The sequence below is a fragment of the Staurois parvus genome, unplaced genomic scaffold (genome assembly GCF_062004578.1).
Source record: "Staurois parvus isolate SC_StPar_1 unplaced genomic scaffold, SC_StPar_1.0 ptg000575l, whole genome shotgun sequence".
Classification (NCBI taxonomy): Eukaryota; Metazoa; Chordata; class Amphibia; order Anura; family Ranidae; genus Staurois; species Staurois parvus.
The window spans coordinates 657,400-670,241 of record NW_028318371.1 but is presented as its reverse complement, the minus strand read 5'-3'; the positions used below and the strand labels follow the sequence as shown (position 1 = coordinate 670,241).

Below are 12,842 nucleotides of genomic sequence, written 5' to 3'. Positions count from 1 at the left end.
AATCACCCAATGTTTGTGCATGAAATGTGAAAAATATATAATAGAAAAAACTGAAAAATATTGTTCATTAATCCATATATACAGTTGCAAGAAAAAGTATGTGAACCCCTTGGGATTACGTGGAGTTTTGCATGAATTGGGCATAAAATGTGCTCTGAACGTCATCTTATGCAGGCCATAGATGGGTCGAAAATCGTCCGATTTTTCTTTAAAAAAACGAAAAATCGGTCGTTCAAGCGGCCGACGTTACCAGCAATGGTAAAAAAAATCAGCCAATTTTCATCCCGTCTACAGTCGGCAAAAAGTGTCCCTGCAGAGAGCTCTGCTATTTCTTTGACAAGTCATTGACATTTATAGCGGTTGCAACAATGTATCTATTTGTATCCATTTAGGATACAGATGTTTTTATTCGGAAACAAATAGATACAATGTTGCAGCCGCTATAAATGTCAAGGAACTGTTAAAGAAATAGTGGAGCTCTCTGCAGAAACACTTTTTGTCGGGCTGGAATTCCTCCTCTTTTTCATCTTCTTCTTCCTCATCCTCTTTTTCTTCATCCTCTTCTTCTTCATCCTCTTCTTCTTCATCCTCTTCTTCTTCTTCTTCATCCTCATCCTCTTCTTCTTCTTCATCATCTTCTTTTTATTCTTCTTCTTCATCCTCTTCTTCTTCTTCATCCTCTTCATCCTCTTCTTCTTCATCCTCATCCTCTTCTTCTTCTTCTTCATCATCTTCTTTTTATTATTCTTCTTCATCCTCTTCTTCTTCTTCTTCTTCTTCATCCTCTTCTTCTTCCTCTTCTTCTTCTTCATCATCCTCTTCTTCTTCTTCATCCTCTTCTTCTTCTTCATCCTCTTCTTCATCCTCCTCTTCTTCTTCTTCATCCTCTTCTTCTTCTTCATCCTCCTCTTCTTCTTCTTCATCCTCTTCTTCTTCATCCTCTTCTTCTTCTTCATCCTCTTCTTCTTCATCCTCTTCTTCTTCTTCTTCATCCTCTTCTTCTTCTTCATCCTCTTCATCCTCCTCTTCTTCTTCTTCTTCTTCATCCTCTTCTTCATCCTCTTTTTCTTCTTCTTCATCATTCTCTTTTTCTTCATCATTCTCTTTTTCTTCATCATCCTCTTTTTCTTCATCATCCTCTTTTTCTTCATCATCCTCTTCTTCTTCTACTTCTTCTTCATCCTCTTCTTCTTCTTCTTCATCCTCTTCTTCTTCATCCTCTTCTTCTACTTCTTCTTCTTCATCCTCTTCTTCTTCTTCATCCTCTTCTTCATCTTCTTATTCTTCATCCTCTTCTTCTTCTTCTTCATCCTCTTCTTCTTCTTCATCTTCTTATTCTTCATCTTCTTATTCTTCATCTTCTTATTCTTCTTCATCCTCTTCTTCTTCTTCATCCTCTTCTTCTTCATCCTCTTCTTTTTCATCCTCCTCTTCTTTTTCATCCTCCTCTTCTTCTTCATCCTCCTCTTCTTCTTCATCCTCTTATTCTTCTTCTTCATCCTCTTCTTCTTCTTCATCCTCTTTTTCTTCTTCTTCATCCTCTTCCTCTTCTTCATTCTCTTCCTCTTCTTTATCCTATTCTTCATCCTCTTATTCTTCTTCTTCATCCTCTTCTTCTTCTTCATCCTCTTTTTCTTCTTCTTCATCCTCTTCCTCTTCTTCATTCTCTTCCTCTTCTTTATCCTATTCTTCATCCTCTTCTTCTTCTTCATCCTCTTCTTCTTCATCCTCTTCTTTTTCATCCTCCTCTTCTTTTTCATCCTCCTCTTCTTCTTCATCCTCCTCTTCTTCTTCATCCTCTTCTTCTTTTTCTTCTTCTTTTTGTCTTCCTCTTGTAGGTCACTGCTTATCGGTAAAAAAACGGCCGATTTGCCCATCATTGCCGCGAAAATCGTCTGATCGGCAAAATCGGCCGATTTTTTTCCAACTTTACCGATAAAAAAAATCTGCCAAAATACCGAAAAACGGTTGAACAATTAGCCCACTAACGATCCGAAAATCGGCCAATTTTATTTTCGGCCGATTTTCGACCCATCTATGGCCTGCATAAGTCACAATAGAGCTCTTTTCTGGTTCACATCAGACAGCGTTTCTTGAAACCAGTAAACCCAAAACAGGTGTGTGTTTTTTAAAGGCAGGACAGCTGTCAGCAACACATCCAATATCATCACACTGATTGGAGTCAAGGTTGGCTCACTCCTGGCTCCAATTAGCTCTGGGAGAAGTCATTAAGCTAGGGCCTCACATACTTTTTCCTCCCTGCACTGTGAATGTTTACATGTTATGTGCAATTAAACCATGGTAACATCTAATGTTTGTGTAGTTCAGCAGACTGTGTTCTTCTATTGTTGTGACTTAGATGACGTTCAGAGCACATTTCATGCAAAACTCCACGTAATCCCAAGGGGTTCACATACATACTTTTTCTTGCAACTGTAGTACTTAAAAGTTCCAAACAGTCTAATGAAATATAGTGAATCATCAAAAAAAAGTCCAACATCACGAACACCACCACAAGAATCCCCCTAGATGCGGTGCAAGTGGGATGGTAATCTCTGTTGGGGTTATACAAGCTGTGTATTCCTCCTCTGTAATAGGATCGGCATGCACTTTGGGTAAGAGCATTTCCTAACTGTGGTGAATGAACACTGCTGGAAGCAAACTCTTGGAAGATTCAAGTGGTGGTATTCTGGGATGTTGGACATTTTTGATGATTCACTCTATTTCTTTGGACAGGTTGGAACTTTTGAGCATTACATATGGATTCATGAATGTTATTTTATACACAAATATTGGAGGATTATGTTTCACATTTGGGTTGTTTATTTTATTATATTTGCACTTTATTAGGTCCACCTTGCTAGTATCGGGTTGGACCCCCTTTTGCCCTCAGAACTGTCTTCATTCTTCGTGGCATAGATTCAACAAGGTGTATACTGGAGGATTATGTTTCACATTTGGGTTGTTTATTTTATTACAACACATAAAAAAAGTGTGTTGTTCACGTAAACTGTGATAAATAAATAAAGCGGTATGTGCAAACTAAAAATTCACGTGTCATCAAATAATGTGTATAATATGCAAAACTGTGCAACCTGCAATACATATACCGTCAAATAATATATGATATACAGTACAATGCAAAATAAACACATGTATATATATATGAGTCCCCAATCCAATATGAAGAAAAAAGTGCTGCGTACTTAACCACTTGCCCTCTAGAGGATTTACCCCCCCTTAATGACCGCGCCTCTTTTTGCTACTCGGCGCTGCACTAATTCAACAGGTAATTGCGCGGTCATGCAATGTTGTACCCAAATGAAATTTACATCTCCTTATTTTCACACAGAGTTTTCTTTTGGTGGTATTTGATCACCTGTGCGCTTTTTATTTTTTGCACTATAAACAAAAAAAGACCAAATATTGTGAAGAAAAACTATATTTTTTACTTTCGGCTATAAAAGACATATCGTGAACTCAAAGTTATTTATAAATTTATACCAAAATGTATTCTGCTCCATGTTTTTGGTAAAAAAAATCCCGATAAGTGTATATTGATTGCTTTGTGTGACAGTTATAGCGTCTACAAACTATGGTAAAGATACTGCAATTTACTCCATTTTTTTGCTGCACAGCGCTGCATTTGTTTAACTGACAATTGCGCGATCATGCAATACAGTACATAAATGAAATTTATGTCCTTTTTTTTACACAAATAGAGCTTTTTTTTGGTGGTATTTGATCACCTGTGCACTTTTTATTTTTGTCTCTATAAAGAAAAAAATTTTGAAAAAAAAAAATATTTTTTAAAAAAATATTTTCTCATTTCTGTCATAAAATATATCCAAAAAAAACAAAAATGTCATCATAAAGTTAGGCCAAAATGTATTCTGCTACATGTTTTTTGTTAAAAAATCGCAATAAGTGTATATTTATTGCTTTGTGTGAAAGTTATAGCATCTACAAACTATGTTATAGATAATGGAATTTACACAGCTTTTACTCTCTGACTGCCCATCACATTTCTTGAGGAGCTAAATTACCAGAACAGTACAAACACCCCCAAATGACCCCTTTACAGAAAGTAGACACCCTAAGCTATCTGCTGAGAGGCATGTTGAGTCCATGGAAGATTTTTTTTTTTTTTCCACAAGTTTCTGGAAAATGACAAAAACTTTTTTTTTTTTTACACAAGGTTGTCATTTAAATGATATATTGCTCACACAAGCCATGGGTATATGTGGAATTACACCCCAAAATACATTCTGCTACTTCTACCGAGTATGGGGATACCACATGTGTGAGACTTTTTGGGAGCCTAACCACATACAGGAGCCTGAAATCCAATGACCACTTTGAAAGCCTGAAGGTGCGTAACTTCCTCATTTCACTTCCTCACTACCTATCACAGTTTTGAAGGCCTTGACATGCCAGGATAGCACCAAACCCCTTTTTGGAAAATAGACACCCCAAGGAATTTAAAAAGAGGCATGGTGAGTATTTTGCAGATCTCATTTTTTCCCACAAGGGTTTGAAATATAAAAAGAAAAGATTTTTGTTTTTTTTTCTTCATTTTCCAAAAACTTGTGGCAACAAAGGAGATCTGCAAAATACTCACCATGCTTCTTATCAAATTCCTTGGGGTGTCTACTTTTCAAAAAGTGGTCATGGGGGGGGTGTGCTATCCTGGCATTTCAGAGCCTCCAAAACTGTGAGGTAGTCAGGAAGAGTAATGAGGAAATAAAGTCCTTTAAAAGCTTGAAGGTGCTTATTGGATTTTGGGGTCCTGTACTTGGCTAGACTGCCAAAACATCTCTCACATGTGGTACCCCCATACTCGGGAGGAGTAGCAGAATGTATTTTGGGGAGTAATTCCACATATACCCATGGCATGTGTAAGCAATAAATCATTTAATTGACAATTTTGTGTAAAAAAAAAAAAAATTTTATTAATTGTCCAAAAACTTAATTTGGGGTGTCTACTTTCCAAAAAGGGGTCGCTTTGGGGGGTGGGGCATTTTATGCCCAGCATTAGAAGTTTATGCCACACATCACTCACTCTTCAAACCACCTTCAGACCAAGCCTTTTCTGCCACTTTTTGTTCACATGAAAAAAATTTTTATTTTTTGCTAGGAAATTAATTTAAACCCCCAAACATTATATATTTTTGTTTAAGCAAACACCCTAGTGAATAAAATGACATGCAACGTATACGGGGTGATGCCGGACCAGCTCCACAAAAAGGTAAGTTGTTAAGAAAGCCGATGATCCCTGCAGGATGGATCGGATCTGCGGATTGAGCATAATGGATCAGAGTCCGATCCATTATGCTCAATCCGCAGATCTGATCCATTCTGCGGGGATCGTCGGAGGGGGTGTCACCCAGTGTTACCACACTGGGTGACACCAACCCTAGGGATGCCTTTGATGGGATTGTTTTACTAGGGGGAAGGGGGGTGTGCTTCACTGTAAGCACACTGATCCGGAAGGCTGAGCTCATCCATCCAGAGCAGTGTGCCCAAACTGACAGGGAGGAGGGCTGTTGGTAAACAATGCAGCTCTCCTCCCTGTCTGTGATTGCCGGTAATCACCGGCCGTGGCCACGATCGGCAACACAGGTATGGTGTGAATACACAGGCTGCTTGTGCCCCCTACCTGGAAATGCAAAATCACGTATATATACTGTATGTGATCCTGTGCACAGGTGCAGCCCTGTATCAGTATATCTGCTAGAGGGCGGTCGTTAACTGGTTCATTAACTGTTAATTAGGTAACTTTTGTTTTGTTTGTTATTTTTTTTTTACTCATTTAACATATATTTACATATTCCCATTTAAAAATAGCACACAATTAAAAAAACAACAACTTTATTTCATTTGTTAATAACTTTGCAATGCTTTGTACCAGAATCATAATTTTGGTGTCATTTTAAACAGGACACATTGAAGCATAAAAGGCGCACATTTCATGTGCAGGAACATGATTTATTTTTAAACTAACATTGCTCAATAAGAGAAAATGCAGTTTGTTTACATAGTTACATAGATGGTAAGGTTGAATAAAGACTCCAGTCCATCCAGTTCATCCTGTGTGGGTGTGTATGCGTGTGTGTATGTCCATATCATGTCCCATATCCCTGTATACTACATTCACCCATCTCATAGGTTTTTTAAACTATCTATACTTCCCACTGACACCACCGATTGTGGAAGGGAGTTCTACATCCTTACCGCTTTACCAGTAAAGAACCCCCATTGCAGTTTAAGGTTTAACCACTTCTCCAGTTTCATGGAGGGGCCACGTGTCTTCTTAAGCTCCCCCGGAAAATGAATTGTTTTCTCTGTATGCTGGAATCACCCAGGGCTGCTGCTAGAAACCCCATACAGCCAGCCCGACAGCCCCCCCCCCTTTTCCATGTTTCAGTTGTGAATGAACACAGTGAGTGATTGGTGCGATTGCTTCATTATGTTCATTAAGAAAAGGAAAGGGCTGGTAAATGTGACATATTTACCCTTCCCCCACTCTCCATCCTTGAAGATCCTATTGTGTGCTTGCAGCTGCTGGTGGGAAGGAGAGGAAGGAAGCACTGCGGGGGTGGGGACACACAAAGGGGGCCTGGGCAACAGGGGGAAATGTGTGGTGCACAGTGAGGGTGATGGGTGCAGCGGGAGGGGGGGTTATTTACTGAAACCAATCCCCTGTATGGCTCTCTCTGCTGTGGCTGAAAAATGGCAGGAGGGAGAGGAGAGGAAGCCAGCTTTCAGCTGCTGCAGAGAGAGCCATACAGGGGATCAATTCCATGAATTGCCACCCATTGTTCTGAGTGCTCTCCCTGCCCACATTAGATTCACCCAGCTGTCTGGTCTGGGCCCCATACAGGAGGACTGGTGGTACCCCCTTATCCATGACCCTGGAATCTCCTGTCAGGAAAGGAATCCCCATGTGTGCAGGCACATGAATTTAAGGAACTCTGTAAATGCGCAGACATGCGCACAAACTAGTGCATGAGTGGATCACACATGCGCATATGCGAACACAAATTCGCTTTGGTGCCACAGGGATTGCACTATTGCAGCCTGTCAGTGCCATTTGGTCTATTGCGTTCCTGTGTTCCTGATACCAGTTACTGCCTGATCTTCTGTTACTGCCCCGGTCTGCCCCTGATTCTGCTCTGATTGCTGCCTGTACTGACCCTTGGCCTGTTCTTGGATTACATCTCTGCCTGCTCCTCCTGTCATATACCGTCTGCTGTTACCGACTCTGGCTTGACTTCTGACTACGCTCCTACCTGCCGCTTCATCTGCTTGCAAGTTGCCGACCCGGACCGTCTGACCCTGCCTTGTGCCTGTCCTTCAGCTGCCTCTGCCATCCTGTGTCAGCATCAGTTCCAGTTCATCTGCAGCCTATCCGGTCCTGGGGTCCTGCTCTCCTGATGACACATCAGCATCAACCAGCGAGAGACTTTCAGGCACTCCTTCCACCCCATGATCTGGCGTTCCTGTCACCTTACCAGGGGCTCTGAACTGGGGCCATAAGAGAAGCCTTCCCCCGCACTCCAGGCTCCTCCATCAGGTACATTACATCACCATGGAGGTATTTGTATATCGCTCTCATATCTCCTCTCAAGTGTCTCTTCTCCAGGGAGAATACATTTAGTGTTTATAGTCGTTCCTCGTAATTGAGGTCCTCCAGTCCCCTTATTAGCTTTGCTTCCCTTCTCTGGACTCTCTCCAGTTCCAGCACATCCTTCCTGAGGACTGGTGACCAGAACTGGACGGCACACTCCAGATGTGGCCAAACCAGAGTTTTATAAAGTGGTAGAATTATAGTCCTATCTCTGGAGGAGATTCCATGTTTAATGCACGCTAATATTCTGCTGGCTTTGCTTGCTGCAGCTTGGCATTGCATGCCATTGCTGAGCCTGTGATCTACTAAGACCCCCAGATCCTTTTCCATATCGGAATCCCTCAATGGCTCTCCTCCCAGCGAGTAACTTGTTTTCATATTTTTGGACCCCCAAAGTTCATTACTTCTAACGCTAAATTAGGAGCAGAGTATATACAGAGTTCCCTTGGTGTGGGCACTGTGGATTCCGCATATATTTGCAAAATGTGTGCAAACAAAACCCTCTGTTTTTAGCGCAAACTGTTAGACAGGGCTAATTCGGTTGTTTTGCAGGCTGGTCGGCTCATTTTTTTGATATTTTGAGCCCCCCCCCCCTTCAAGGTGTGTTTTAATAGGCGATTCACACTTAAGTGTATGATCCCCCGATGGCTGAAATCCATACTACAAGATGCATTTAATTTGATGGTTTTGCACATTACTGGAATGAGGAAATCTGCCATGGTTTGATGATATCTGGTGACTCAACCCCACCTGATGACGTCACCTGTATGCAGAGTTCCCATCTCCAGAGTACCTTGGAGTAGGTCTTATGTACTCCAACGCACAAGAATTTGTGCTGTCTAGTTGATTCGTCATTATTTTCTGAAAACTCTTCAGAGGTATTAAGTATTATGTGAATTTCTATGCTCAGATTTTCAATGCAAAATTTTTATTATTGCCTGTCTTGGTTAATCTGTCAGTTCTGTTACTAATGATGCTATGTTGCCATGATACACCCTTGAAGGATTTCAATGGCTGAGGTTATGTATAATTGAAAACCCAATAAAGTTTCTTAAAAAAAAAAAAATCCTGATCACTTGCCCAGAGTAGTTCCTTGTTACTATGGTAACATTGTATCGCTTTGGTCACAGTGTGCTGAAAAATAATAGTATAAAAAATAGAAAATGTAATAAAAAAAATAGAAACATAACAAAGAAAATACAAATTAAATTATTATTATTTTCACCAAAGAAATGTAGCAGAATACATTTTGACCTAAATTTATGCAGAATTGTTATTTATTTGCAAAATTTTATAATGGAAACAAAGAAAAGTGTTTTTTTTTTTTTCAAAAGCTTCAGGTGTTTTTTGTTTTATTTAGCAAAAAAAAAAAAAACTCAGCAGTGTTTAAACACCACCAAAAGAAAGCTCTATTTACTTGAAAAAAAATTATAAAAATGTCATATGGGTACAGTGTTGCATGACCGCGCAATTGTCATTCAAAGTGCAACAGTGCTGAAAGCTGAAAATTGTCCTGAACAGGAAGGGGGTAAAAGTGCCCGGTATTGAAGTGTAAAAGGATTTCCTCTTCATATCTGAGGATGTTACAGGTTACTTGGTGGATACGGCTGGGGGCACAGCACATAGCTCAGCATTGTATTAGCATGCAGTCATTTGCCCAAGGGTAGTTTGAACTCTTTCGTTTTGTACTAAAATCCTCAAGAGATTTCCAGTGGAATTGCTGAAGGTAATCCTATGTTCATCTGTATATGATACTGAAAAAGAGCTGCTACTGGTAAAATACGAATCATGAGCCCTTACACCTGCCACTGTCATGACTCTGGGGCTCTAATTACTACTCACCTAACAAATACATTTTTTGGATTCATCTAAACATTCAATCTCCTGTTTGTCCAGAATAGTTGGAAGTTGTTGAATAGCATCATGACAACAATATACAAATATTCAGAGTATTGTCTTTATATTACATTTTCTTTTCAATCATTTTTATTTTCATTTTCCAAAAACATAACATGCTCCAAGTGCACCCACAACAAGGGGGCTAAGAAATTACACAGAATAGCAAATATACATTGTATCCAAATGAATCAAACACTAAGATTAAGTCGACTGTATGGGAAGTCTGATTCAAATACTAAAAAAAACAAATGCATAATTCGGCAAGTTCCATAAAAGCAGGTTTCATATCAATGGATGCAACCAGAAAATATGAAAGAACCTAAGAAAATATGAGTAAATAAGGAATAGAATGAAGGGAGGGGGGAAGAGAGGGCAAAGAGGTACCATAGACTCAGGACCATCTCAGGCATCAACTATAAACGGCCAAAACTGTCCAGGTGCAAAGAAGGGAAAGAATAATCGATCCAAGATTCCACATTTTTGAGAAACGTAGTGAGAGAGTCCTTTAAAATGCTGGACTTCTGTTCATTGATCATTAAAGTGGTCATATGGTCTTTCACTCCTTAAAAGAAGACAGTTGGGTTCTTCCAGGTCTGTGGATTGGTCCGCTTAGCAGACAAAAAATAAATTGGAAGCAAATTTCTGAATGAGGCAATGTAGTGGAGCTAACATGGCACCCTTAACAATCGTCAGGTGAAACAGTATGTAAGAGACCAAAGACTCTGGACCAAAAACCAGTCAACTGCAGACACGACCACCAAATATGTAAGACATCCCCTTGCTGGCCACAATTCATGGAGCATTTATTCCTACATCTGGAGTTTGCATTGACTGTCCAAGCAGGAACCCAGTACCACCACATGAGCATTTATATTAGATTTTCAACTCTGGTGGTCTATATTTACAGTGGCCTAAGAAGCAACATTACTACATTGATCCAACAGGATAAACTATTCAGTGATATTACAATATTACACGTGTGGAAAATGTGTATGCACCATATTTCTAACCTGGTTGAATTATCCTTGTAGAGTTCAATGGAGACATACACTGATACAGGTGCTTGGATGGTGTTTATTTGCTGTTTGCTACACATAAGTTGGATTGAACATAACCTGGATTGAACATTTCATTTATAACATTTTTGTATGGTCTATGGGCAGATTTGAAGACATGTCCACAATTTGTCTCTCTTGCAATCTATGTATTTTGTATGTAACTATTTATACATGAGTAGAGCCCAACTGATTTTTATAATATTGTTTTTAAACAGTTTGGACAGATAAAAAAAAACATGCAAAAGTGTTAATTGTGTTGTATTATTATTATTATACTTGTATATTGAGGTCCATCACAAACCCCTAAGATGAGGTCCATCACAAACCCCTATGATGAGGTCCATCACAAACCCCTCAGATGAGGTCCATCACAAACCCCTCAGATGAGGTCCATCACAAACCCCTAAGATGAGGTCCATCACAAACCCCTAAGATGAGGTCCATCACAAACCCCTAAGATGAGGTCCATCACAAACCCTTATGATGAGGTTCATCACAAACCCCTAAGATGAGGTCCATCACAAACCCCTAAGATGAGGTCCATCACAAACCCCTATGATGAGGTCCATCACAAACCCCTAAGATGAGGTCCATCACAAACCCCTATGATGAGGTCCATCACAAACCCCTAAGATGCTTTTTTCAGAACAAGTTACTTGGTGGGTAATGCTCGGGGCACGGCACATAGCTTAGCATTAGACACAACATCACGTTTATTAGCATGCAGCCATTTGGAGTCCCGACGCTCATCTCCTGGGGGCAGCTTGAAGGTGAATTTCTGGAGCAGAGCAGAGAGGAGAAGGAAGAGCTCCATTCGGGCCAAACCCTCTCCGGGACAAACACGCTTTCCTGTAGAAGAGTTGAGGTTGAGGAAAATGAGGCAGCGTTATGAATCCACACAAACAACATGGCTGTTTTACTCTGTTTAATATTTTATCAAATGCATCAAAGATTTGCTCAGCCCAGATTAGTAACACAGATTATAATGACACGAATTGTAAATACAATATTTGTTAGAAATAATGTGCACAAGGTTATAGATCAATGCAGAACAAGAACTGAGGAGGGAATCCCTGGATTAATGTAGGGATTCACCAATCCAATAGTTTGTAAACTGTTGGAGGGGATGATAAGGGACCATATTCAAGAATTTGCTGATGAAAAAAAAGTATCATTAGCGGGAACCAGCATGGCTTTATGAAAGATTATTCTTGCCAGACCAACCTGTTAACATTCTATGAGGAAGTGAGCAGTAATCTGGATAGAGGAAAGCCGGTGGATGTATTGTATCTAGATTTCACCAAAGCGTTTGACACGATACCCTATAAACGCTTAATGTGCAAATTGAGGTCTGCTGGCATCAACAATAGTGTATATACCTGGAGAGAAAGTTGGTTGCAGGGGCAATACAAAGGGTGGGGATAAACAGCATACCTTCTGAATAGTCAGGAGTTGTGAGTGGGGTGCCCCAGGGCTCTGTCCCGGGACCTATTCTGTTTAACTTGTTTATAAATGACATCGAGATTAGTATATATACACTATATTACCAAAAGAATTGACACCCTTAAAAATCATTGGATTCAAGTATTCCAATCACCTCCATGGCCACAGGTGTATACAATCAAGCCCCTAGGCATGCAGACTGCTTCTACAAATATTTGTGAAAGAATGGGTCACTCTTAGTAGCTCAGTGACTCCAAGCGTGGTCCCGTGATAGGTTGTCACCTGTGCAATAAGTCCATCCATGACATTTCCTGGCTACTAAATATTCCACGCTCAACTGTTAGTGGGATTATAACAAATTGGAAGTAACTGGGAACAACAGCAACTCAGCCACCAAGTTTTAAGTCATGTAAAATGACAGAGTGGGTCAGCGCATGCTAAAGCGCACAGTGCTCAGAAGTCGCCAACTGTCTGCAGAGTCAATAGCTAAAGACCTCCAAACTTCGTGTGGCCTTTCAGATTAGCACAACAACAGTGCATAGAGAGCTTCATGGAATGGGTTTCCATGGCCAAGCAGCTGCATCTAAGTGCATTGCAAAGCGTCAGATGCAGTGGTGTAAAGCACACCGCCACTGCACTCTAGAGCAGTGGAGACGTGTTCTCTGGAGTGACCAATCATGCTTCTCTGTCTGGTAAACTGATGGACATGTCTGGGTTTGGTGGTTGACAAGAGAACAGTAGTTGCCTAACAGCATTGTGTCAAGTGTAAAGTTTGGTGGAGTGGAGGTTCTGGTGTGGAGCTGTTTTTTAAG

General features: G+C 40.3%; 1 protein-coding gene and 1 long non-coding RNA gene across 2 annotated transcripts in view; one reads left to right on the top strand and one right to left on the bottom strand.

The window, feature by feature from the left end:
* LOC149450295 (uncharacterized) overlaps positions 1 to 12,842 on the top strand; it is a 1,099,640-nt gene that overhangs the window by 938,172 nt on the left and 148,626 nt on the right. The gene's annotated exons all lie outside the window — the stretch shown is intronic.
* Positions 9,599 to 12,842, bottom strand: part of LOC149450296 (cytochrome P450 2C20-like) — a 62,103-nt gene continuing 58,859 nt past the window's right edge. Inside the window, exon 10 of the mRNA XM_089692022.1 lies at positions 9,599 to 11,436. Within this exon, the coding sequence (XP_089548148.1) occupies positions 11,240 to 11,436 (197 nt within the window). The 3' untranslated portion in view covers positions 9,599 to 11,239. The remainder of the gene's footprint in view (positions 11,437 to 12,842) is intronic.